The sequence below is a fragment of the Erythrolamprus reginae genome, chromosome 3, assembly GCF_031021105.1.
Source record: "Erythrolamprus reginae isolate rEryReg1 chromosome 3, rEryReg1.hap1, whole genome shotgun sequence".
NCBI classification, from domain to species: Eukaryota; Metazoa; Chordata; class Lepidosauria; order Squamata; family Dipsadidae; genus Erythrolamprus; species Erythrolamprus reginae.
In genome coordinates this window covers 51,377,001-51,404,801 of record NC_091952.1, presented here as the reverse complement: position 1 = coordinate 51,404,801, position 27,801 = coordinate 51,377,001, and the positions used below count along the sequence as shown (strand labels likewise).

Genomic DNA, 27,801 nt, shown 5'->3' with positions numbered 1-27,801 from the left:
TTAGTTCTAAACTTTCTAGGCTCAGGATTGAAAGTCTAGTCTCGTAGGATATTCTATTTCGAGTGGAGGAGTGAAGGGCTCTTCTGGTGAAGTATCTTTGGACATTTTCAAGGGTGTTAATGTCTGAGATGCGATATGGGTTCCAAACAGATGATGTTTGGAATGCTAATGCCCCAGGCCTTACTAGTGCTGAAAAGCCTGGCCTGGACTATTAAAATATTAAAACAGAAAAAATGTATAAAGAAGTTAAAATTTTAAAAAAACAGGCTAGGGTAATTAAAAATAATGTTTAAAAGGAAAAGGGGGGAGGCTCTCAGAATGCTAACTAGCCCCATATCATCACCAAGGGCAAGAGAGCATGTGACAATAGGACACAGGAGTCACTGTTCTGGTTTTATTTGTCATTTGCTCTGGACACTTGTCTCTCAACCTATATTTACAATGCCATTTACACTGGCAAATCTATTCTTCAAATGCTTAATATAGGGAGTCTTTGACTTACAACGGTTCATTTAGTGACCACTCAAAATCACGGCACTGAAAAAGTGACTTATAAACACACTTACGACCCTTGCAGTATGCCATGGTCACGTGATCAAAATTCAGACACTTTGGCACAGTGAAGGGTTGCAAAAACTTTTGCTACCACACAGTGGTTGGTGCTTATTTTGTGGCTATGGCTTGCTGGCCACATGACCAGGTGAGTAGCTTGACATGTGACTGGGGGTGGCTTATAGGTCATGTGACTAGCTTAAAAGTGGTCAAATTGATGTCACTCATGTCAAGGATTTGGATTAGGGTGCCTGACTCAAAGAGATACAATTTCACTATCTATTTACTATTACTGAACATCCAAAATATACTATTTAATTCTATGCATATATGCCGTATGTGGACACGCATATTACACACAGGCACACAAAAATATACATTATCTACTATATAAACTGTATGTGTATGTATACACACAAATGCACGCACAGCTCTTATAAAATTATACACATTCAACCTCATTTACTATGATAGGAAAAACATACCCAGAGCCCAGAAGGGATAAAAAGAAAAAAAATTCAAAATTTTTCTACCGGTTCTGTGTACCTGACCATACCCGTAGGAGCCCATCACTGCACCTGACTCACATTTAGGATGGTCAAAGTGTCCCGAGATCAAGTTTTGCGATCTTCTAACAAGTAAAGTCAAATGGGGAAGCCAGATTCACCAAAGAACTGTGTTGCTAACTTAGAATGTCTGCAATGATTCACTTAACGGTGGCAAAACGGTCATAAAATGGGGCAAGACCACTTAATAAATGGCTCAAACAGCAGAAATGTTGGGTTCAATTGCGGTCGTAAGTCGAGGACTATCTGTAACAAGTCCTGGGTTACAGCAGCGTTTCTGAAACGTCAAGGTGGCTGGGGAATTCTGGGAGTTGAAGTCCACATATCTTTAAAAGTCGTTTAAGTTGAAAAACGCTGCTCAAAATCATTGGCGCAAGTACAACCAATGCAATCCCGAGTGAATTTCTGATTTCATCTCTTAACGTTTCACTTTCTCCCGTAACTCTACAATTGTGATCACGGCGATTAAAACTACCACATCCCTCAGTATAGGCCGGCTCCCTTTGCGCAGGCGCCATCTTCTCTTCTCCCGTAATAGACCCCGCCAGCTTCGTGAGGCAAAACTGAGTGACGGAGTCAGGCCAGCCTAGGCCATGTGAGCCGGCCGCCAATAGCGCCGGGTAAAACGTCCGCCAAGATGGCGTTGGCGCGGTACCGGCGCTTCTTGAAGCTCTGCGAGGAGTGGCCCGTGGAGGAGACCAAGCGCGGGCGTGACTTGGGAGTCGTGGTGCGGCAGAAAGTGATGCAAGCTTTCCGTGAGGGAGAGAATACCCAGGTTGGACCCTGACGTCAGGGGGCTTGCTTGCGCTGTAAAGGGGCTGAGATAGGCGATTGGCGGCGCCAAGGTCGTTTGCTTTGCGTTTACTAGAAAGCTTCTTCATCCTGGGCCAAAGCGAGGAAGGGGGCTGTGCTGTGGCGCTGTTAAATGGGCGGGTGCGGAACCAGGATAGGAGGCTGTGAAAAGTTCAGGACTTGCCGTTGTTGTTTAGTTTTTTTCCCTTGCCGGCCGCCTTACCAATTTATGAATGGAGATCAAGCGATTCAGAGTCAGGCAGGCGCACGCGCTGCGGGCTCGAAGGGAAGCCCGTGCGTGATTTTTTCAGTCCTGGGATCTGGGAGGACCTGTGGATCACGATGCTTTAGGACTCCGTTTTGGACTTCCTGGAAGCATTTTCTCAGGAGTAACAGTAGCAATAACAATACCGCTTTACGGTACTTTGTAGCAGGAGTCTCCAACCTAGTTGGCAACTTTAAGACTTGTGGACTTCAACTCCCAGAGTTCCTCAGCCAGCTTTGCTGCTGTACCCCTGCTATAAAGCTGAATGAGGAATTCTGGGAGTTGAAGTCCACAAGTCTTAACGTTGCCAAGGTTGGAGACCCTTGCTTTATATGCTAACTCGAGTCAGCATATTGCTCCCAACAATCTGGATTTGCCCTGAGAACTAGCAGCACCTCCACCTTGGTAGGATGGAGAATGGAGAGGCGGCATCTTGGCATCATGTTTTGCAAAATGGGTCATATTTTAGAGCCAAAATAGGTTACAAAAATGAAGGGACTTGGATCCAGTGCTTGTGAGTTCCCTCGCCAGCGCCGCGAACTGCTCCGACGCCTCCGACACGTTGGGCTTGCGCAGGAAGCGCTTGCGGAGCTTAGACGACACCAGCCGGTAGCGCGTCAGGAAGTCGCCGCTGGCTCCGGTGCCCGAAGAGGCCTCGCCCGGGCCGAAGCCCGAAGATGAGCCGGCCCCGGTGCCCGGGACAATATAAGACATACCCCGAAAGTAAGACAGTGGGGCTTTTGGGGATAAAAAGAAAGTAAGACACTGTCTTACTTTCGGGGAAACACGGTACCATGGAGATAAGTTATGCTGGATCTCCATATCCCATTGACATTTGAAGAAGGGCCTAAGGTTCATTTGGTGGCCATATTTTGGGGCTGTTTAGTGAATCACATACCTAGTCTTTCTATGGATTACAAATAAATACACTGCTCAAAAAAACAAAGGGAACACTCAAAGAACACATCCTAGATCTGAATGAATGAAATATTCTCATTGAATACTTCGTTCTGTACAAAGTTGAATGTGCTGGCGACATGTGAAATTGATTGTCAATCAGTGTCTAAGTGGACATTTTGATTTCACAGAAGTTTGATTTACTTGGAATTATATTGTGTTGTTTAAGTGTTCCCTTTATTTTTTTGAGTAGTATGCTTTGATTTGTAGAAGATTTGACAAAAAAATTGAATTCACACAAGATTCATGTTAAATCGGTTTTAGGAAGCTTTTTCATTTGATAACTGAATAGGTATGGCAGTTATAATTAAAACAAATTCTAAGCATTAAGAATCTTTTTAATTATTGTTGCAAAATATGTAAGTTTTCAATTCCTTTTTTCCTACCATCTGTTCTTGCAGATTGCTGACCCAGTGACTTGCGATGAAATTTTTGAAAGTTTAGCCAAAATTCATACTAACTATTATAGAAATAAGGTGAGTTCTGCCATTGTGATAAATATGATTATGCAGTGACTGCTCTCTTTATAATTTTCTAATAGACATACTGTTTAGATCTGTTCATTATCTTAGTTCAGGAGAAAAAACAATCCCAGTCTTCTAAAATTTTGTATACCCTTTGAAAATAAGTCTGAAACATGTGCCCCAATATGCACAAAGTCTGTTAATTACCATAACAATACTCTAGTGCCTAGCAAATGTTTTTCATTTCTTGCCATTTATTTCATTATCTTGTCAAAGTACTTTACTCTGTCGGAAAAGGGGAGGTGTATACTGTATTTTTCGGTGTACAAGACGCACCTTTTCTCCCCTAAAAGAGACTGAAAATTTGGGTGCATCTTACACCCCAATGCAACTTTTTCCAAGCTTTTTTTCAGCCCTAAGGAGGTGTTAATGATCTTCCCTGCTCTTAAGGCTTGCACGCTTTTTTTGTTGTAACTCCCTCAGAAGGTAGTTTTTTCAGCCCTAAGTCTTTGCAGGCTTTTTTCATTGCTACTCCCTCTGAAAAATATTTTTTCAGCCCTAACTAGGGGATAAAAATAATGTGCTGAAGCTGACCAGACTAAGGATGTTCCTTCCCCAAAACTAAGATGGGTCTTATACTATGGTACGTCTTATACTCTGAAAAATACGGTATTTATATGTCTGGTTTTTTGTTGTTTTTTTTGGAATAGTATCCACGTCTGAGAGATACAAACTTCTCTGGGGTGCCAGTGGAGGAGTGCAAGTTGGTCCTTGCAACAGGTATTTAAACTGTAGTAACTGTTTGGAATCTATTTACGGGGTCAACAACTTTTAGTGTCTTCTTTATACAGTGGTACCTCTACTTAAGAACGCCTCTACTTAAAAACTTTTCTAGATAAGAACTGGGTGTTCAAGATTTTTTGCCTCTTCTTAAAAACCCGAGCCCGGAAAAAATTCCCAGGAAATCGGAGAGCGTCACGAAGGCTTGCCCAGTTTCCTGCCATTTCCCCTTTAATCCCGGACATCTCGGGCTTTTCTGGGCTGCCAGAGGAGCCTTTCAGTGGCACTTGAGGAGGTTTTGTCAGTCCAGAGCGAACAAAGCCTTTTCCTTTCTCTGGGCGTTGGAGAGGGAATAAACCTCTGCCAGTGCCCAGAGAAAAGAAATGCTCCCTTCGGTCTGGGCACTGTCCTCCTATCTATCCTCCTCTTCTTCTTCCTCCTCCTCCCACCCAAATTCTGAACTTTTATGAGTTTCCTAATGGGTTTGCTTTTACATTGATTCCTATGGGAAAAATTGCTTCTACTTACAAACTTTTCTACTTAAGAACCTGGTCACAGAACAAATTAAGTTCTTAAGTAGAGGTACCACTGTACAGTGATCCCCCGCTCGTTGCGAGGGTTCCGTTCCAGGAGCCCCCGCAACGAGCGGGTTTTCGCGAAGTAGCGATGCGGAAGTAAAAACACCATCTGCGCATGTGCAGATGGTGTTTTTACTCCCACAGCGCTAGCGAGGAGCCGAAGATTGGGGGCGGCGCGGCTGTTTGCCGCCGGCATGGGGGGCTTCCTAGCAGCCCCCCAAACCCGGGTTGGGGGTCCGGGGGGCGCTGTCTCTCGGCGCTTTCGAGCTGAGTCCGGGAGCGAATTCGCTCCCGGACTCAGCTGGAAAGCGCCGAGAGACAGCGTGGACAGGCCCGTTCCTTGGCGCTGTCTCTCGGCGCTTTCGTGCTGAGTCCGGGAGCGAACTCGCTCCCGGACTCAGCTGGAAAGCGCCGAGAGACAGCGTGGACAGGCCCGTTCCTTGGCGCTGTCTCTCGGCGCTTTCGTGCTGAGTCCGGGAGCGAACTCGCTCCCGGACTCAGCTCGAAAGCGCCGAGAGACAGCGTGGACAGGCCCGTGCGGCGAGAATGAACGGCGTGGGCGGGCGAAGGGCGGGCGGCAGCGAGGAGTTTGCGTGGGCGGTGGGGAAACTCCTCGCTGACGCCAGCAAGAGGGGGAAGACCCAGGAAAGCCACCCAGCAGCTGATCTCCCGGTTGCCATCTACGCATGCGTGCCCATAGAAAAAACGCACGCATGCGTAGATGGTATTTTGACTTCCGGGTTGAAAAATCGCGAAGTACCCTGTTCGCAATGGTTGGGGACGCAATAAACGGGGGATCACTGTACTAGATTTATGTAAAACACTTGTAAAGGACTGGTTCAGGGCCCCTCATTGAGATTTGTATCTTAGTGGCTGTAAATTGCATGTTGATGTAAAGTGATACACAATAATCCATTTTTAATCCCAAGAAACTGAACAATTTAAAGATTAGATGTCAAACCTTTCTTTAAAAAAAAGATGCATGAATCATTCCATATGCAATATGATCTTTTAAGCCAGGGGTCTCCAACCGCCGGTCCGCGGACCGGGACCGGGCCGTTGGGGGTTTTCAGCCGGTCCGCGGCACCAGGGCCCCCTCGGCCTTTCCGCGCTGCCCACCGCCCGCCCGGTTTGCCCCCTCTGCTCCTCTGCCACCTCCTGCCTTTCACCGCAGCTCCTCCCGCACCCGGAACGCACGCCCTGCCCGCCTCACATTTGCCGAGAGGACTTTCGCCCCGGGCTCTCAGCAAGGGGGCTGCATGAGAGGCGGGGCCGGCGGAAGGTGATATTCAATGTCGGGGGCGCACGGGCGGTTTTGCGCGCGCTCCCTATCTCCCTGCTAGCCCACTCGGAATACTGTATTCAAAATAAGAAAAGCCTTCGCCGGCAAAGGCTTTTCTTATTTTGAATACGTATTCCGAGTGGGCTAGCAGGGAGATAGGGAGCGCGCGCAAAACCGCCCGTGCGCCCCCGACATTGAATATCACCTTCCGCCGGCCCTGCCTCTCATGCAAACCCCCTTGCTGAGAGCCCGGGGCGAAAGTCCTCTCGGCAAATGTGAGGCGGGCAGGGCGTGCGCGCGTCACCGCTGAGAAGAACGGAGAGAGAACGAGAGTGAGTGAAAGCAACAGACAGCAAGATAGAGAGAAAGTGAGAAAGAGAGAGTGAGAGAAAGGGGGGAGAGAAAGAGATAGCAAGAGAGAGAGAACAAGAGAGAGAAAGAGCGTGAGAAACAAAACAAGAGAGAAAGAGTGAGAGAGAGAGAAAGCAAAAGAGACAGAAAGAAAACAAGAGAGAGAAAGTGAGAAGAAGAGAGAGAAAGAGGAGGAGAGAGAGAGAAAGAGAGAGGGGGGAGAGAGAGAAAGAGAGGGAGAAAGAGAGGGAAAGGGGGGAGAGATAGCAAGAAAGGGAGAGAGAGGGAAAGGGGGAGAGAGGGGGGAGAGAAAGAGGAGATAAAGGAAGAGGAGAGAGAGAAAGGAAGAGAAAGAAAGAAAGAGGGATAGAAAGAGAGAGAGTGAGAGATGCTCAGTGAGCCTTTCTTTGAAGTTGCCTTTCTTTCTTTCTTTCTTTCTTGCTCTTTTTCTTTCTCTCTTTTACCTTTCCTTCCTCTATTTCTTTTCTTTCTCCTTCCTACCTTCTTCCCTCCCTCCCTCCAGTCCTTCCTCTCTTACTCTCCCTTTTCATAAGTTTCCTTGCTTCCTTCCTCTGTTCCTGTCCCTTCCCTCTTTCCTTCTTCCTTCCTTCCTTCCTTCCTTTCCTCCCTCCATTTCTTGCTTTCCTTTTCCTTCCTCCCTTCTTTCCTCCCTCATTCCCTTCTTTCACTCCTTCCTCTCTTACTCTCCCCTTTCACACCTTTCTTTGCTTCTTTGCACCCTTCTTCTGTTCCTGTACCTTCCCTTTTTCCTTCCTTCCTTCCCACCCTCCGTCCATTCATTCACCCATTCCTCTCTTGATCGCCCCTTTTACGGCGCCGCTGACAGCTAGCTCCCCCCCCCCCCCCCCACCGGGCCATGGAAAACTGGTCTAGCTGAAAGCCGGTCCCTGGTGCAAAAAAGGTTGGGGACCTCTGTTTTAAGCTACTTTAGGTTTAATGGAGTTAAGTCGTTTTCCCTAGCCCCAACTGACATTATCATATTTCTTCCATTTAGTCACATGACTCTTGGAATTCAGTGGATATGATATACTGTAATATCATTCCATATCACACTTTCAATGTTTCACTGCTATATTTGAGAAGTCCAAAGAAAGAAATGGATGTACAGGTAGTCTCAGCTTACAACCACAATTGGGGCCAGAACTTCCATTGATAAGCACAGGAGTTAAGTGAGTCATGTCTTATTTCACTATCTTTTTGCCAGGGTTGCTAACCAAATCCCTGCAGTGAATGACGCAGTTGTAAAGCAAACCTGGCCTCCCTTATTGCCTTTGCTTGTCAAAAACTGGCTGGGAAGATCGCAAAATGGTGTTCCCACGACGCCAGGATGCTGCAACTGTCATAAATACAGGGCAGTTGTCAAGCACCTGAATTTTGATTAACGGTTCTAATGCAAATTTGCTTTCATCAGGGCCGTTATACCTTCAAATAGTCCTTGAATGGTTGAAAGTCAAGGACTGCCTGCATGTGGTGCTGAGAATCAGCCAAAATATAACATTTAATATAAGAATTGTAACAGAAATTCCATATCCTTGGTCCACTTGCTTTCTTCTTCTTTGGATCAAAAAGGTGTGAGATCTAAATGTATACTGCTCAAAAAAATAAAGGGAACACTCAAGGAACACATCCTAGATCTGAATGAATGAAATATTCTCCATGAATACTTTGTGCTGTACAAAGTTGAATGTGCACAACAGCATGTAAAATTGATTGTCAATCAGTGTTGCTTCCTAAGTGGACAGTTTGATTTTACAGAAGTTTGATTTACTTGGAGTTATATTGTGTTGTTTTAAGTGTTCCCTTTATTTTTTTTAGCAGTGTATTTATTTATTTGATTTGATTTGATTTGATTTGTATGCCGCCCCTCTCCGCAGACTCCTCTATATAGGGTAACGCCTCCTCTATATAGGGTACACAATATAGAAGCTAAGGCTAAAACTATTACAATTTAATAATTTTCTACTGTAATTATTTAATTTTTGTATGCATTTAAAACGTCTTTGCAGTGGCATGGTGCTAAATTGCAGGATTTTGTTCAATAGGTATAGAAAATTTTGCTGTGTTTCCCCGAAAATAACATCCATAATAATAAGGCCAATTAGGCTTTTCAGGGCAGGCACTGAAATAGGTCCCACCCCCCAACTACTTTCTGGGGAAAGTGGGGGGGGGCATGCTGGGAGCCCTCATGTGGCAGGCCCTCTTTTGGTCAGGAGAGAGAGCAAGTGAGAGGCAGGTACACACACACCCTGTGGGACTAGCTCAGCTCCCCAGGCAGCATTTTGAAACACGGTCCTGTCTGTTAGGACGAGGAAGCGAGCTTTGATCCCTGCCTCGCTGCCTCCTCACAAGCAGGAGTGTGTTACAAAACACCGCTGGAGGCAGAGCCCAGAGGAGCCAATCCAGTCCTACAGGGTGTGTGTGAACCCACCTCTCTCTTGCTGTCTCACCCTCCTTCCCAGCCAGGAGCTGCTCTTATTGCGGTGGGCATTCTTTTGGCCGAGAGAGAGAGCAAGCAAAAGGTGGATGCGTGCGCACCCTGTAGGACTGGCTCAGCTCTTCTGGACTCTGCCTCCATCAGTGTTTGAAACATGCTCCTACCTGTGAGTTCAAGAAGTTTAATTATAAAAGAAAACTTATCGCGAGTTCAATCAAACTTCTCAAACTCATTGTTCTGTCCTGCAGCCAGCCAATAATTAGCCCCCAAAATGTAAACTCATACACGCAGGCTTTTTTTTTTTTTTACACAAAAGTTATTTTTATGAGACATCTGTTACTTCACAATCACTGCATTAAACAAAAGTCTCTGCCTTTGCCAAAATCCGGGCGTGAGACCAAATTGATAAGAGAATGACTCCCACACTCTTGCTTCTAAGCTGATAGTCATAATAATTTAACCCTATAACTGACCAGTAATTAATCCAAGTTTGTCAGACAGAATACTCTTCACAGGCTGTTTTTCTTCCGACGTCTCAAACGTTGACTGCTTGCAAAGAGCACTCTCAAAACCCCTCCCCTTAAATACTCTTGGGGAATGCTGACTATGCACAGCTGTGCTCACTTCTTCTTTCTGATCTTTCTCAACTGCTCCTGCTGGCCCCTTATCCTTCTCACCCGAGCATTCAGGATTGGGTCCCTTATCTCCTCATCGCCCCAGTTGGGGGCTGCACATCCCCAGTTGGGGGATCTATAGGCTCTGTAGGCTCCTCACCTCTCCCTCTTCCCCTGGCTCGCTCTCTGACTTCACCCACAGCCACACAGGCCGGCCATGCCCAGAGGGCCCCGGCTCATCAGGTTCAAAGTCCGTGGCAAGAGAGCCTAGCTGCAAGCCAACCACAACTTCATGAGAAATTTTATTTTACAATGGACTTCCCTGGACACAACGTCGAGGAACGCAACGAAGCTACAGGTGTCAGGACGTGTGTCTCCCAGTCCAACACGTCCCACCTGCCAGAAATGAGACTCTGTGAGTCTTGTCACACCACTGCCTCGTGGAGCAGGATTCTGCAAAGCTTATTGTGCCTTTGCATTCACAAACGGCAGCACTACTGCAAGATTCAACATACCAACACAGTCATGAGCGGCAGGACACCAGCTGTGCCGGTATGATGAAGCTCGTGGCAGTCCTGCAGTTCATGCATGCAACGGCACAACAAGCCTTGCAGAGTCCTGCAAGGACTTCCCCCTCCCCCCCAACAATAAAGCTGAGGCCATATTTGGGGAGTCAAAAGAATAAGACTCTCTTATTTCCAGGAAAACACAGTACTTTTTCCTGGCTCTAGAATTGCTGTATTGAATAGAGAAAATATATTGCCTAAGGCAACAAAGCAGAACTTTAGATGAAAACTAATGCTTTGCATTTTGGGGTTTTGAAGGTGTAGCTTAAAACAGAATTATTGCTTGTGATTGTGAGTATTCAGTTGTATGGATCGCAAAGGCATGTGGATTAGGGAGGTAAAATCTCTTTTGAATTCCAGTTGCATACTGGAAGAAGTATATCAGTCACCTATATTTTGTAAAGCACTCTTAAAACAGTGGGCAGAAATATAAAACTTTTTTTAAAGAAAATATTCTGTCTTAATTTATTCAACTACTATTATTTGCAGAACAACTGAAGCAACTGGAAGAAGGAAAGCTTGGAAAATTGAAAAGGTTACGTGAAAAATTCTCTGCCAAGCATCAGAAAGAAGAGTCTAAATAATAACTCAGTCTTTAACTGGTTTTGTAAAGCACTGGTTTTGCCAGTACAGCTAAACCTCGTTACCAGCAAAGGACAATGGAAAGCTATTCTGAAATGAGATAAACTAGCTCTACTTGACTACATTGGTTTATGAAGACTTAGGAAGTCCATCCGAAGAATGGGAAATGATATAGTTATATGCTGTGGGTGTTTACCTGTCTGCACTAGTGAATGTCATCTTGCAACTGATGTGTTGGAGCCTAACAGAACTGTAATATATTTCAAAACAAAAAAGAATATCTTAACACTAGGATTCTGTGAAAGATGTGTGCCTATTTACTATTAATTAGCTTGGGTGTTATTTACTGGAAAGGCAGCACTTGTTCAGGGGTGAGAAAAAGCAGCTTGCCATATGTTGTGCACAACTGAATATTGAGAGGACAAATTTCTATTCTGTGACTGCTGCTTGTGAAATCGATAAGATACCAAATACATGGGCAGCTCCAAAATGTGGTGTGTTTTTTTTGCTGCAGTATAGATAAAGTCCATTCTCAGTGTCCAAGAAATAAAAGCAAAGACCAGTGGGACATGTTATCATCATAAGAAAATAGCATGCTTGCTAAAATATGTATCAGCACATACACCGATCTTGTGGTTCACAAGTCACCGTGGCCATGGTTCTCTAGAACCAGGAAGAAAGGCTTCCATGGAGGGAAAGCATTTATAGCCTATACATCAGGGATCCTCAGGCCGCAGCCCACTACCAAGCCTTGAGCCATTTGGAACCAGGTTGCGGAAGAGCCCATCCCTACTAGCACGAGCAGCGGGAAAGTGTGTGTGCATGTGCTCCATTTACTCAAGTGGCGGGCACCATGCCTATCACTTGTGCAAATGGAGCTGCGCGCACATGTGCTCACACAGAACTAGCACCACCCCATCCAGAAAGCTGGAAAGATTGGGGAATGCTGCTGTGCATTGAGCAAGGGATTAGAATAAATGACTTCTAAAATACCTTCCAGCTTTGGCCTTGGGTGACTAATATAAATTACTTAGAAAATTAATCAAGATTTGTCGTTTTATGAAGTTACCAACATCAAGAGGCTGCTGATTCATCTGCTTTCCATTTATTATGCTGATTTTGTGTTTTAAATTTCAGAAGATTCACATATTAACATTTTAATCTGTGTTTGAGAAACAAACCAGATGAAGATAAATTACAAATCTGGGTTTATGATTAGTAAAATCTTTTCTTACTAAATCTGCACAGCAGTCTGTATATCTGAAGAACACTCTGCTTTGGTCCATATGTGAATGAAATTGACTCCTTGATATGTTTCTAGTCTTCCCCATAGACTAGTGCAGGGGTCACAATCCACAGCTCTGGAGCCACATGTGGCTCTTTCATCCCTTGCTGATCTCCTTGTCGCCAGTCGGCTCCACAATTGTTAGGGCTTTCGGTTAGGACAGGTAAAGGAAAAAGGATGCCGCTCAGGAGGAGACATGGTGGGGTAACAAGATTTCCAGTCAGCAGAGGAAGAAGAATGCCATGCTAGGAGACTCTATGGTGGGGGAACTGGGCTTCCAGTCAGATCCAGAAGTGAACGGGGGGCTTCTAGCTAGGACCCTTGTGGCTCCTGGAGTGTTAAGGTTGCAGACCCCTGGACTTGTGCTATTGGAACAACTGGCCACACGTAATATACACAGCTGTTTTCTGTCTTTGGCTTACATTTAACAGCAGCTAGCAGAAGTAGATTTTAGAAGGGGCTTTTTCTTATACAAGTGTTCTAGATTCGTAGGAGCAAATTATTCTGTCAAAGAACTTCTAAGTTCATATTTCAGAACTTTTATAATTTTAGCCCTACTCTTTTTTCCCTCCCACTTTTTCTGTAGCTCCATTCCGTCACTGATGTAGACTAATTATAATTGATATTTCTGACACCCATGACAATTAAAACATTTCCCCACAAACTCATAGTGCTTGGAAGCAGGATGAATTCTAAAAGTATTTTATACTACTCTATTGAGTGAACAAGGCACAAACTGCACATTTGTACTACAGCACGGATGTGCAATCTTTCATTAATGTCCAGACTTGTCAATTCAAGGGGGGGGAAGCCATTTCATGAATTATATGATTGTTTGAACTATTAACTTAATAGAATATTTTCTTGCAATTTCTTCTTAGTTGAGATGTAATTTTAGACACAAAATGTTCATGTCTTCAAAAAGTTTAACATGAAACACTTGCAAAGAAATCCTTATATGATGATTTTCCATATATCTTTGAATAAGTTAAAGGTAGCAAGCTACTACTCGCTGACAACTCAATTCTATTTGCACCTGGCTATGTAGCCATCCAAATGTAGTGCATGAAGGAAAAAAGAAGGAACAGTTATAATACAGTTCAAAGGTATGGCAAACTGAATGCATATGAAGAAACAATTAGTCATGGCTTCAGTTTCTTGCTGAATTAAATGCCTTCAATCAGTCCTGCTTGAGATAAAAGGAAGTGCTGAGATTTTAGGAACTCTCACAGCCTGGACCATGTTTCTTGCCGATAAAAACTGCAAGGAACTTAGTACCACTACCTCTTCAGGAAGTGCATACATATCTATATACTACAGTTTCTGTTTGAAGACTTGGATTCCACTGTCTCAGTGATTCATTGTGTTCTGGGCATCCACAAAACCCATTCGTTGCCTCCGCTTTCTTTGCTCTGTCATCTGAAATTTGCAGTAAAAAAAGGAACATTAAAACATGATTCTTAAATTTTCTAATTAAGGATTCTCAAAATATAATTCTTGAACTATAAATGACTTCAAGATAGTTTGCAATAACAGCTATTGCATACATCTCAACCTTTTCTTGAGTATTCCTCCACTTCATACAAGTTATTGGTATAAAATATCCTCAAGAAACTTATAATGCACTGCACCTATACTTTGTACCAGAGGGTAAACTAATCCAAATACAATTAAGTTTTTAAAAAATATCAGATGGTTTCCATCAAAGGCAATGTTTACAAACTAAATTGGACATTTGGTGCAAGTAAATAAAAAGCATAATTTGAAATTTAGGGTTAAGAGGAAACTTGCTATTTGTGAATAGTAAATTGTACTGACATAGCTGAGAATTTCTCAGAAAACCTAGTGCATGTTCTACATTTTTCTGAAGTCAGTGTATCATTTTTATTGGGACACATTTTGGTCCTTCAAAATACATAACTTGACACTATCCTAGCCCTTTCTAAAATTTAGAAATATATAGTCCAGTAAAAAGAAGAAAAAATATTGGATGTTTTGATTACCTGCTCTTTCAACTCGTTCAGTTGTGAAGTGAGATGAGATACCAACTTCATGGTGCAATTCAGTTTATCCTGAAGACATCGGATCTCATTTTGTTCTCCTTCACCTTCATTACTGACCAGGGACATGGCTCGCATCCGAGGGAACCAATCCAAGTTCTTGGTCTGCAATGGTTATTTTAAAAAACAGGAATTTAAACAGAGTTTAGAAACAAAACATACAATAAGACAGTGGAAATAGAGTAAGATCTTCCTAGTTGGAAGTAAAATTTGTAGGAGTTTAAAATTTTAAAAAAATCTCTAATATGCCTGAAGAAGTGAAAATACTATATAAGTGCCAGATGAGTCCTTCTGGATTGGTATTTCTATTAATAATGCCTTCTCCTTTGGCACTACTTACTCACTTGATGAATGGGTTGAAGGTACCTAACAGAAATCTCAAATGATAATTAGAAGATAAGTATCAGACAATCTCCTCCTTTAAGGAAATTTAATCAATTTGTCTCCATCAGCTTTTTTAAATTTAGCAATTTGTCTCCATCAGCTTTAGTTTCATTTTCATTTCAGCATGTGGGCTTGCCAGCAACTTCAATCAATCAGCTGAGTTTTGGGAAGCAGGCTTTGCTGCAAGGAGGTAAATTGCTGGCAGGCAGAGACCAAAGAGTGGGAGTGGATGGGTGGAGCTACATTCGGTGTATAAGATGCACCCAAGTTTTCACCCTCTTTTGTGTCTTATGCTCCGAAAAATATGGTAGTGAAAACATGAATTATGTATATTCCATTGGAAGAGAACAATAGTCTTCCTGCATGTTTCAGTATCTTTCCTAGTAAAAATGGAGGTGCAGCAATACGGTGGCTCAATATCCACCAAGAATCCATGGTTCAATAAGACCACAGAGTCTCCTCATCTTGGCTACAGGACAACCAAGAAAATCCCTGTTCCAAAACCAGTTCTGAAATTGGATTGATATGCCTCCGCAAAGGCAACACTGATATGATTGCTACCCCCACCACCCTTTTCATGTCAACGATAGAAGAGAAAAGTGAATGCCACTAGAGAGCCGGAAATTAAAAGTAATCACTCCTCCTTAGGCACAAATGTTTAGGTTCTTAGCTTTGACCTTTTAAATATTTTTTTTAAGATCTTTTCAAAAAATTAAAAACCAAATATCCTATGAAGTGTGTTGTGAATTTCATAATGGACAGCATCAATAGAACAGTGAGCAGAATTTCTTTTAAGAAAATCAGGCAGTCTTCAAAGAGAATAACAAAATTGATTATTACTTCATTTCTATGAAGTTATACAATGCATACCTTGATCATTTGTGCCACATAGCTTTCAGGCCCTGTGTAGTCTGTCTTATTCTTCACTCTCACCAGTACTATAAAATACAGATAATTCCACATATTGTGTTCAAATTTAATGTGTTCTTCAAAGGATACCGTTTTGTTGTCAAACTTGTCCCTTTCAAGCCCTGTAGAGAACATGAAAGCAAATGAAATATTACTTAGAAACTGCTGTGATCCTCCATTTCTTGACAAGTCTGGTTCTCCAAGCATTTTTCTTCAGCAAATTTGTCCTCCACTTGTAGCCTATAGCAATCTGAATGCAGTAGATTGGACACTACCTAATGGATTGATGGCCCTGTTTGTAGCAGACACTTAGAACAGATAGCCTTTGAGATATTTTCAGTTTAAATTCAATAATCTGGAAGAGAAAATGAATGAATTGTAGTGGAGCAGAAAAATTCATATGAGGGTGTTCAGTTTGGACACTTAGATGAATTATTTGTTAAAACAAGACTTCTCAAAAATTATGTATGTAGCAGAAACGAATCCATCATTTCTTTCTACTCATGCTAAACATCTCTCATGCCAACACTATCTCCCGAGCTCAGACAGCTATGCCTGATTGACTGCTTCATATTGCTCTGAAAATCTGGGAAGAGGAGGGAGGGCAACATTGTGGTGATATTTTCATTTTTCTTCATTTGGAGGGGGATGTGATAAAATGTTCCATTCATTTGGGAGGTAAATTGAAGACACAAAAGACAAAAATGGTGCATTGAGACTTAGAACACTTTCATGTTGCAGGATAAGAGCTGTTAATCTACGTTAGCCAAAAATCCAAGGAGCTTTGGAAGAATCTATCCAGACTAACATATTTATTAAAAGATGATTTTCATGAACTCCACCTCACTGCATCAGATGCATTGGAATGGTTAATTAATGTAGAATTTAAGGTAGGATGAAGTCTCTTATTTTAGCAAAATAATAAAGGACCATCGAAAATCAATGCTTTTGTTGCCACATTTCAGTGGTGTAATCCAGGAATGCCTGGAAGCTGAAAAATGGATACTAAACTCCAAGCAAACTAAACATAGGTACTACTATATAGCAGGGATCTCCAGCCTTGGCAACTGTAAACCTGGGGGACTTCAACTCCCAGAATCCCCCAACCAGCTTTGCTGGTGTATAAAATTGATTTCATTCCTTCAGGCTGTTTACATTCTCACTCTTAAACTTAAAACCTTGTGCTGCTATGCTCTAGTTCTATTCAAGGCAAACTGTAGAACTGTAAAATTGTGTCCACAGGAATTTATTAAGGACATAATTCAGACAGGCAGCGCACTTGCTCTAGATGATCTATGGATGTATCAGTCAATGAGATGTTTTGAAATTAACCATATTTTCATTAAAGAAATGCTGTACTTTCTACCTAAGAGTATAAGAACCGTAAGTCAAAAATAAGTAGGTTTAATCCTTCATATTTTACTTCGTTGTTTTTAAACTTGGGTTCTATCAAATAAATTCTAATATACTACTCACATATTTATTCTTAGCCCAGGAATTTGTCTTGAGTAGAATACCAAAAGTAATCAGAATTTCCAGTAATTCCATAAAGTCTAAACTAAGCTAAGCTAATCATCCACTAAAATTCAAGCTTTCTCAATTTCTATATAATTTAAGGGATGGAGCATAACAAATTGTCTTGTTGCTTCTATTATTTTAAGACTAGGTCTATAAATCCTCTCCACTCCACTGCAAACAATTCAAAAATCTGCCATAGATCAAGATATATATTAACTCTGTCAGAAGAATAATCATAAATATTGATTCTTTTAATATACCAACATGGAACACTCTTTATTCGTAGATTTCTACAATCTGCTATAAGAACAATCTCTTAAAACTATTGATGCAAACTGGATAAACTCAAGAGTCCTTTAAATCCACCATACAACATCTTTCAGAAATATTGTTTCATAAAATTCATTTGGGAACAAGAGTTAATCCTGTTTATTAGCAAGAGTTTTCTCTCGCTGATGGAGAAGAATTTGGTATTTCAACAAGTCCCTTGAAATGTAAGCATTAATAGAATGTTTTATACCAAAAAAAGGACAAAAAGTATTTTTTTTTCCTTGCAAATTCTTTGAAGATATTTGTTGAGTATAAAAGCTGCCTTTCTCTAATCGCTTACCACATATAAAACATGTTGTTTTCAGGATTTCCTCTTTTTTCTGTTTTTCACTCCTCAAATCTGCAAAAGTGTCAATGATGACCCCAAAGATGAGATTAAGGACTATGATTATGACAATAAAGAAGAAGAGGAGGTCATAGATCACTCGAGCAGGGAAGAGGGATTCCTTTAAGATAAAAAACAAAAAACAGAATAGTCATTATCAGCAAGTATAGCTTTCCCTTTTCCAATGTCATATAAAAAAACATTGACCGCTAAAGAATATTGAAGAAAAATGTGGTTATTAAGAATGTACAGAGTGTATTATCAAAACTCTCACTAATATGAAATAGGAAGACTTGATATTGTAAACATTGAAAAAGAAGTAGCTACTCTAATGCATAAAGGAAAGGGGATCAGACAGATAAGAGGACAAGGAGCTTGGAGAGAAGTCCTTAGACCATGAGGCCTTGTTCATGGTCACTCAGTTACAGTTGTGCTCATTTGTTTATATACCCTGGCAGAATTAATTAATTAATTAATTAATTAGATTTGTATGCCGCCCCCCTCCGCAGACTCGGGGCGGCTAACAGCAATAATAATACAATGTAATAATACAAATCTAATATTTAAGTTAATTTAAAACCCCAATTTAGAAACCAATCATACATACTAACATACCATGCATAAATTTTATAAGCCTAGGGGGAGGGAAAGTCTCAATTCCCCCATGCCTGACGACAGAGGTGGGTTTTAAGGAGCTTACGAAAGGCAAGGAGGGTGGGGGCAACTCTGATATCTGGGGGGAGTTGGTTCCAAAGGGTCTCCTGGCCATTTTTCAGAGACTATGAACGAGAACACAAAAGCCTTTCTGTCACTCATGGTTAGTGTTTAGCTGAAGCCATTTATTATCAATCAACTGTGTTTCCTCTTTTGCAATCATAATGACTTATGAGATACAACTGTATCTCCTGTTTGGATTACTGTAATATGCTCTGCACAGAACTGCTCTTGTAGAGTATCAAGTTGCAGCTGGTCCAGCGGTGGGTTGCTACTGGCTTTACAACTGGTTCGCTGAGTGAGTGCTTCACTGCGCACTTTAAGAGGAAATAGAACTTCCACCTTGCAAACTAGGCAAGGAGCCCGGGAAACAGCTGAGGCAATTCAATCTCCTGTCCCTGATCAGCTGGGCCTCAGAAGCAGAGATAAAGGTCAGTACAGTGATCCCCCGCTCGTTGCGAGGGTTCCGTTCCAGGACCCCCCGCAACGAGCGGGTTTTCGCGAAGTAGCGCTGCGGAAGTAAAAACACCATCTGCGCATGTGCAGATGGTGTTTTTACTCCCACAGCGCTAGCAAGGAGCCGAAGATTGGGGGTGGCGCGGCTGTTTGCCGCCGGCATGGGGGGCTTCCTAGCAGCCCCCCAAACCTGGGTTGGGGGTCCGGGGGGTGCTGGCTCTCGGCGCTTTCGAGCTGAGTCCGGGAGCGAATTCGCTTCCGGACTCAGCTCAAAAGCGCCGATAGCCAGCGCCAACGAACGGCTTGTCCACGCTGACTCTCAGCGCTTTCGAGCTGAGTCCGGGAGCGAATTCGCTTCCGGACTCAGCTCAAAAGCGCCGATAGCCAGCGCCAACGAACGGCTTGTCCACGCTGACTCTCAGCGCTTTCGAGCTGAGTCCGGGAGCGAATTCGCTTCCGGACTCAGCTCAAAAGCGCCGATAGCCAGCGCCAACGAACGGCTTGTCCACGCTGACTCTCGGCGCTTTCGAGCTGAGTCCGGGAGCGAATTCGCTTCAGGACTCAGCTCGAAAGCGGCGAGAATGAACGGCGTGGGCGGGCGAAGGGCGGGCGGCAGCGAGGAGTTTGCGTGGGCGGTGGGGAAACTCCTCGCTGACGCCAGCAAGAGGGGGAAGACCCGGGGAAGCCGCCCAGCAGCTGATCTCCCGGTTGCCATCTACGCATGCGTGCCCATAGAAAAAACGGGCACGCATGCGTAGATGGTATTTTGACTTCCGGGTTGAAAAATCGCGAAGTACCCTGTTCGCAATGGTTGGGGACGCAATAAACGGGGGATCACTGTATAGCCCAGGAGCGGGCGGGCAGGCCCACTTTCACGGATACAGAGAAATGGTTCAACTTTAGAGCTACCAGTTCTAAAGAACCAGTCTGAACTGGCAGCAACCCACCACTGACCTGGTCCATAATGCAGTTATTTGATCCAGGATGTTACTTATCACCAGTAAGGGGCAGCCAAAATTTTTATTGCCACACTGTGGGTGTGGCTTATTTTATGGGTGTGGCTTAATGGTCATGTGACTGGGTAGGAGTGATTGCTGGCCATGTGATCGGGTGGGAGTGACTTGAACAATCTTCATCGCTCAAGTGAGCTGTCCTCGACTTACAACCTTACCAGTGTCGCTCGTTGAGGTGACAATTTGCTTTGCATTTTCCATGCTCTCCTTCCTGGTCCCCCCCCCCCGCCGCCTCAGGCTGGTTAGCTAGGCAAACGGGTGCTGCCAGAAGCATAAATGCTGTCAGCCCCGCTTCCACCCACGCCTTCTGCTTGCACCTCAGGCGGGAGATGGCCACGTGAGGCTGGAGGGGAGCCGGGCAGGAGAGAGGGAAGCTCGTCCGAGGCCAGGAAGGAGGAAAGAGAAAAAAACCAAGGAGCCCAGATGCAGCAGCAGGAGGAGGGGGAAAAAGGAGAGCCAAGCCGAGACCAGTGATCCAGGAAGTGACAGCCGCTGATCAGCTGGAGCTGCGCACGCATGTTCATTTCCGCCAGTGGAACTGCGTTCCACCCCGTCTTGCCTGCTGCCCACCCCTGTTTATTACCATAAAGGTCAACATGACATAGAAGGTCTATTTGAGGGGCTGCTTATCTTCCAATGTTTCTGCTTGGTCACTAGAGTTAATAAAAAGGATGTATTCATGGTCTCTTCCATCTAACAATGTCACCTTATTGGATCTTACTTAGAAAGATTCATTCACAATGGCAGTACCTGCCATATAGAACAGCATCCTCCAGGGGAATTAGACGTACTGTTAACCTTTTGCCAAATGCTGAAGACCTCTTTCCACAGAAAGAGGGTAGAACAAGAAGCAATGGGTGGAAACTAATCAAGGAGAGAAACAATTTAGAACTAAAGAGAAATTTCCTGACAGTTAGAACAATTAATCAGTGGAACAACTTGCCTACAGAAGTTGTAAACGCTCCAACATTGGAAGTTTTAAAGAAGAGATTAGATAACCATTTGTCTGAAGTGGTGTAGGTTTGAAGTGGTTTACAGCCTAAGCAGAGGGTTGAACTTGAAGACCTCCAAGGTCCCTTCCAACTCTATTGTTCTATAATATCAGGAAATGAACGGACATTTGGCCAAAAATTTAGAATAGAATTTTATTGGCCAAGTGTGATTGGACACACAAGGAATTTGTCTTTGGTGCATATGCTCTCAGCGTACATAAAATAAAAAGATACATTTGTCAAGAATCATGTGGTATGACACTTAATGATTGTCATAGGGGTCAAATAAGCAATGAAGAAGCAATATTAATAAGCAATGCTGCGGTTAATGTGCTTTTATTGCTTTAATTTGGGCACCGTAACATTTCTGTTGTTGTTTCTGCTTTAACCTTTGTATGGCACCCAGAGTCACTCTTGTGAAATGGGAAACTGTATGATATTTTAAATAAATTAGTAACTGTTCAACTGAATACAAAAAGGAACATTTAAATCTGTGTGGCAGACACAAAATAGAAACTTCCATCCAGATCTGCATGGGTTTCCCCGGGCCGTTTCTGTTTTATGTATGGTGTGTTTCAGATGTACGACTGTTTTTTATATTAAGGGTTTTAAATTGTTTTTTTTTATTATTGGATTTGTATTGTTTTTGTTGTTGTAAGCCACTCCGAGTCTTTGGAGAGGGACGGCATACAAATCTAATTAATAATAATAATAATAATAATAATAATAATAATAATAATAATAATAATAAATGGGCCTACCCTTGTATTCAACATGTTTGCCGCAAAGTATTACAGTGGTCCCTCGATTTTCGCGGGTTCGAACTTCGCGAAACGGCTATGCCACGTTTTTTCAAAAATATTAATTAAAAAATACTTTGCTGTTTTTTTCTCTATACCACGGTTTTTCCCGCCCGATGACATCATACGTCATCGCAAAACTTTCGTCCACCTTTAATAAATATTTTTTTTAATAAACTTTAATAAATAACCCTGGTGAGTAATAATCTAAATGGTTGCTAAGGGAATGAGAAATTGCAGTTTAGGGGTTTAAAGTGTTAAGGGAAGGCTTGTGATACTGTTCATAGCCAAAAATAGTGTATTTACTTCCGCATCTCTACTTCGCGGAAATTCAACTTTCGCGGGCGGTCTTGGAACGCATCCCCCGTGAAATTCGAGGGAACACTGTATATGCAATCTGACAGATTCTCAAGCATTCCTGACTTCAGAGAAATATAAGCCTTGGCCGGTTATTTCTTACATAATTGCCTGAAACATACTCACATCTTTAGATGGTTTCCTGAGTATATCACCCACACCACCTCCATTTCTCAGGCCATGATTCAGTACTGTAAGTATGCACATGAGTAGCGTGTCACAAGCTCGTTCTGTATTATCGTCTTCAACTGGAATAGAAGCAACAACACAGCAGAAAATAAACAGACTAGTTTCTTTACTTAACTTTCAGAGCTCTGAGATTCTCTGTGCTTTTCCAATTGATCAAACAAGGGAAATCATTTGGGGAATTTGGCTGCTCTGCCTAATGGTTCCAGTTTCAAAGACATAAAGGAACATTTTGGAGGAGGTCCCCAAAACAAGCTGTAACTGCTATTATAATAGATTTTGTTTTTAATTCAGATGAGTCTTCTTTCCTGGCTTTGAGATGACTGCCTACAAAGACAATACTGCATTCTAAGAGCCATGGTGGCACAGTGGTTAGAATGCAGTACTGTAGGCTAATTCGGCTGACTCCCGGCTGCCAGCTGTTCGGCAGTTTGATTCTCACTGACTGAAGGTTGACTCAGCCTCATATCCTTCCAAGATCAGTAAATTGAGGGGCCAGATTGTTGGGGAAAATATGCTGACTCTGTAAACCCGCTGGAGAGGGTTGTAAAGCTGTGAAGCGGTATGTAATCAGTGGAACAACTTGCCTCCAGAAGTTGTGAGTGCTCCAACATTGGAAGTTTTTAAGAGATTAGATAACCTTTTGTCTGAAGTGGTGTAGGTTTGAAGTGGCTTACTGCCTAAGCAGGGGGTTGAACCTGAAGATCTCCAAGTGGTATTGTAAGTCTAAGTGCCATTGCTTTTTTAAATAGAAAATCAATTTTCCCTCTGACATAAGGCACAGAATAATTTCGCTGAAGACGCATTGCCAACTATGCTCAAGGAAAAGATGCAAGATTTCTCTTTATTCTTATTAGGATCCCTCTCTGGGAGCCATGTTCTTAAAAACCCTTTTACCTTGCAACACGTCAGGCACTGTATCGGTGGAAGAGCAGCTTATTCTATCATTGCTGCAGGTATCCACGAAAGTGCCTAAATTGCTCTGCATCTCCATGGAATCTGTAGCTGGAAGTACAAGAGACAGAGGATTTGTCAAAACATCCAATTTCTGTTCATAATTTTTTAAAGCATCCAGAAAATGGTTCCTGTGACAAACATACTGGATATTTAGCAATTTCACATTCCTCTTTGACAGAACTATAAAGTACAATCAGTTTCTATTAAATAAAAATAAAGAAAAATAAAAGTACACAAAGTATATAAGTTGTATAAAATGGCAAAGAAGTAGTAGCTGATAGTAATCTCAGAACAGGATGTTTTTTATGAACAAAATCAATATAAATAAAAACATATTTTTCCAACTAAACAACAAGGTCCTTGTTTGCATCACCCAACACAATAAATGGGAAAGCAGGCATAAGAGGTGGAAGCTGTTTAGAAACCAATGAAAACAATGTTACAAAATAACCCAGACATTTGTGGAGTTATTAAAGAATATGGAGGCCATAGATGAGAAGAAATCCTTAAAAGGAAATGAATGCTGCAGAAATTAAGGATGAGAAAGATACTGTGTAATGCACCAAATAGAATGCAACCAATAGGGGGGGGGGGACAGATACAACAAATATAACAAGATAAGGTTAGGTTGGAAAGAAGCACGTGCAAATACTGAAAGATTTTCAGAGAAATCAAAAATATTTTGGAGGAGAGAATAACAAGGAGCCTCCAGCAAAATCAATGAAATTAAAAATAAAAGTACGTATTGACAAATTTGGGGTGAAAGTAAAGCGTAGAAGTGCTGGAGACGCCAATGATGTATCGAAGAGTGGAATTAAAATTAATGCTATAATGATTAATGTCCAAACCCAAAAAATGGGTGAACGAAAAGTCATAAATGCTCTGTGAATGTTTAACAATTGTAAGTGCACAAGTACAGACATTATAACTGTAGAAATGTTACGATATGATGTGGCATATTTAGGGAGCAGCTATGTGATGTTTAACATGTGGAAACTTGAGTTGGATACCTTTTCTGTTCCCTCTCCTCCCTCCTTTTGCTTAATCTGCTGAATTAGATTATATTGTGGGCGAGTTGTCTCTTCGCTTGCTCCTAAACTCATTACACATACTTTGATCTTGTAACTGGCAGAATTAAAACAAAAGGGAGAAATTATCAATAAATAAGATTGCATTTAAACAGCCTGCCTCGGAGACAGGTTCTGTTGAATTGACGGAAAATCTTTGTCTGCTAACATCGGAAAATATGCTGTAATCTTTCAGGAATGTATGTGTACTTGGACATGCAAATGAAGTGGTTTTGTTGCCTAAAATTCAAATTATAAGCTGGTGCACTGAGGAGCATGGACTTGAAAATTAATGTATCCAAAAGCAAAGGAATGATGTGTGAGTTGAGAAAATTGAACAAATTACTGCAAGTTTCACATAAATTGTGAATAACTAGCCCAAGTCGATGAATTGGTGTTCAGTAGCATAATGTTTACTAAAGTTGAGAAAAAAGGATGGAAAAACATTAAGCCATGCAAAACCTGGTAAAAGAAAAATGATTGCATTGCATATGGCCTAGTGTAAGGTGTCAATACTTGTCAAAATAAGTGAAAAAGATGGTTTTTAAGAAGATGCTTCTGCCCACTTCGTTATATGGAAGTGGAAATACATTAGGAAAAGCATACAAATTAATTGAATTCAGTGGGGACAGGATTCTTAAGAAATGTGCATAGAAATGGAAGAATGGTTGATGAATTATAAGGACTGGATTAAAAAATGAGAGATCGTATGAACAAACTATTTTGAAATGATATATGAATTATGATCAGATTGCAAAACAAATATAGGAAGGGAAATTAAATGAGTCAAAGGAAAAGGAAAGACTTTAAAACATATGGCTAAATAAATTTGGATAGAATGGAAACAAGTTTTGTTTGTAAGGCTGGAAAGATATGGAAGGATGGTGTGCATAATTATAGAATGACAAAAGATGGAATGGAATTGAAAAGGTATGGAACTTTGCTGTAAATCAATTTTAGCTATACAGTGTTCCCTCGATTTTCGCAGGGGATGTGTTCCGAGACTGCTTGCAAAAGTTGAATTTCTGCGAAGTAGAGATGCGGAAGTAAATACACTATTTTTGGCTATGAACAGTATCGCAAGCCTTCCCTTAACACTTTAAACCCCTAAATTGCCATTTCCCATTCCCTTAGCAACCATTTAGATTATTACTCACCATGTTTATTTATTAAACTTTATTAAAAAAAATATTTATTAAAAGCAGACAAAAGTTTGGCAATTACATATGATGTCATCGGGTGGGAAAAACTGTGGTATAGGGAAAAAACTGGTGAAGTATTTTTTAATTACCGTATATACTCGAGTATAAGCCGACCCGAGTACAAGCCGAGGCACCAATTTTTGCCACAAAAACTGGGAAAACGTATTGACCCGAGTATAAGCCGAGGTTAGAAAATGCAGTGGCTACTGGTAACTTATAAAAATGGAAAACAATAAAATTACATTAATTGAGACATGTTTTAGAATATTTATTTTAAAGAAAACCAGTAAACTAGCTCTGTAAATTTAAAAGAGGGTAAGCAAATTAACAATATTAACAATAAATTAAAAAGTTAAAAAAGTAGCTCGATCAGGAACAAAGCTAAAACCTAAGAGTTAAAATCCTTCAAAACTGGATTCCTTCTCATCATTAATTGGATTTACATTATTGTTCTGTTTTTATATATGCTGTGAGCCACCCTGAGTCCTTGGAGAGGGATTGCATACAAATCCAATTAAACAAACAAACAAACAAACAAATAAGTGTATCCAAAGAAGAGCTTCAGCATTAGCTGCTGTGAGGTTATCAGCATAGAAAACCAAATAGATAGATAGATAGATAGATAGATAGATAGATAGATAGATAGATAGATATAGATAGAAAGATAGACAGACAGACAGACAGACAGAAAAATAGATAGATAGATAGATAGATAGATAGATAGATAGATAGATAGATAGATAGAAATAGATAGATAGATAGATAGATAGATAGATATAGATAGAAAGATAGATAGACAGACAGACAGAAAAATAGATAGATAGATAGATAGATAGATAGATAGATAGATAGATAGATAGATAGATAGATAGATAGATAGATAGAAATAGATAGATAGATAGATATAGATAGAAAGATAGATAGACAGACAGACAGACAGATAGAAAAATAGATAGATAGATAGATAGATAGATAGATAGATATAGATAGAAAGATAGACAGACAGACAGACAGATAGAAAAATAGATAGATAGATAGAAATAGATACAGATAGATAGATAGATAGATAGATAGATAGATAGATAGATAGAAAGAAAAATAGTTAGATAGAAAAATAGATAGATAGAAATAGATACAGATAGATAGATAGATGATAGATAGATAGATAGATAGATAGATAGATAGATAGATAGACAGATAGATATAAAGATAGACAGACAGATAGAAAAATAGATAGATAGATAGAAAGAAATAGATACAGATAGATAGATAGAAAAATAGATAGATAGAAAGATAGACAGATAGAAAAAGAATTCCTGTCTAGCTCTGCCTCATAACACATTATTAGATCCTATCCAAGCAAGGACAGCAACTACCACAAAATACCATTTTTTAAACAGTTTAAATCCTTTCAAAGGAGGGGGAGGAGAATCTGACAGCAGGGGGCCTTTTTAATCCGACTCACCATTGCAAATGGCTGCCTTCTATGCTTGAGCTAGGGAGAGGAACTACGGCGTGCCAGAGGGGACAAAAGCTGGTGCCTCCTCGCTCTGGCTCAAGCAATGGCGCCCTCGTGTGGTGACTTTGTCAATGACCCGAGTATAAGCCGAGGCTGTGTTTTTCAGCCCATTTTTGGGGCTAAAAAACTCGGCTTATACTCGAGTATATACGGTAATATTTTTGAAAAACCATGGTATAGACATTTTGCGAAGTTCGAACCCGCGAAAATCGAGGGAATACTGTACTTCTTTTTTTGCTCATGCTGTCATTTTAACTATTTTTTCTACTATGCTCTGTACTGTACATGTTGCTTGCCCTGAAAATGAATGGTATGATAGCTATATACAGCATGTATATATTTTCTAATATTGTATGTCTGAAACTTAAATTAAGTCCAGAAATACTAAATAGTGAAATATATTTTGACTTCCTGCAAATAGGAGGCATTAACTCATTTCTCTATTAGTTCATCCTATTTGGATAATTGGGAAACCTCTTCTGGAGGTTACTTCCTATCATGAGGTAAAGTAGGAGGCAGACTGACAGCAAACTGAAGAGCCAGGGTGGCGCAGTGGTTAGAGTGCAGCACCGCAGGCTACTTCAGTTCACTGTTAGCTGTAGTTCAGCAGTTCAAATCTCACCACCGGCTCAAGGTTGACTCAGCCTTCCATCCTTCCGAAGTGGGTAAAATGAGGACCTAAATTGTTGGGGGCATTGTTGCTGATTCTGTAAACTGCTTAGAGAGGGTTGTAAGAGCACTATGAAATGGTTTATAAGTCAAAATGCTATTGCTATTGCTAAATTAATTCAGTAGCAGCTCCTGCCCTCTAGAATAATTTGCCCCATGAAATATATAGGGATCACTTCCTTGTGACTTCTGGGGCAAGTGAAAATAGAGCTCTTCCAGGAGGTTTTTGGAGATTGATTGTAAAAGAGTGATGA

At 41.5% G+C, this 27,801-nt stretch overlaps 2 protein-coding genes across 3 annotated transcripts in view; one reads left to right on the top strand and one right to left on the bottom strand.

Moving 5' to 3' along the window:
• The first annotated feature begins 1,663 nt into the window (after positions 1-1,663).
• On the top strand, positions 1,664-12,753 carry UQCC2 (ubiquinol-cytochrome c reductase complex assembly factor 2). The gene is made up of 4 exons (XM_070745264.1): positions 1,664-1,893; positions 3,534-3,608; positions 4,307-4,376; positions 10,712-12,753. The coding sequence occupies exons 1-4, from the start codon at positions 1,756-1,758 to the stop codon at positions 10,804-10,806; spliced, it is 378 nt and encodes a 125-aa protein (XP_070601365.1). The 5' UTR covers positions 1,664-1,755; the 3' UTR covers positions 10,807-12,753.
• The window catches only part of ITPR3 (inositol 1,4,5-trisphosphate receptor type 3), a 170,273-nt gene continuing 154,365 nt past the window's right edge, over positions 11,894-27,801 (bottom strand). Inside the window, exons 53-58 of one of the 2 annotated variants that reach the window (XM_070745257.1) lie at positions 23,031-23,138; positions 22,074-22,195; positions 17,571-17,736; positions 15,404-15,564; positions 14,093-14,254; positions 11,894-13,508 (exon numbers count right to left, since the gene is read on the bottom strand). In XM_070745257.1, coding sequence (XP_070601358.1) covers positions 13,440-13,508; positions 14,093-14,254; positions 15,404-15,564; positions 17,571-17,736; positions 22,074-22,195; positions 23,031-23,138 — 788 coding nt within the window. In that variant the 3' untranslated portion in view covers positions 11,894-13,439. Of the gene's footprint in view, positions 13,509-14,092; positions 14,255-15,403; positions 15,565-17,570; positions 17,737-22,073; positions 22,196-23,030; positions 23,139-24,112; positions 24,216-27,801 lie in introns of those variants that run through there. The other variant, XM_070745258.1, reaches the window with a different exon arrangement.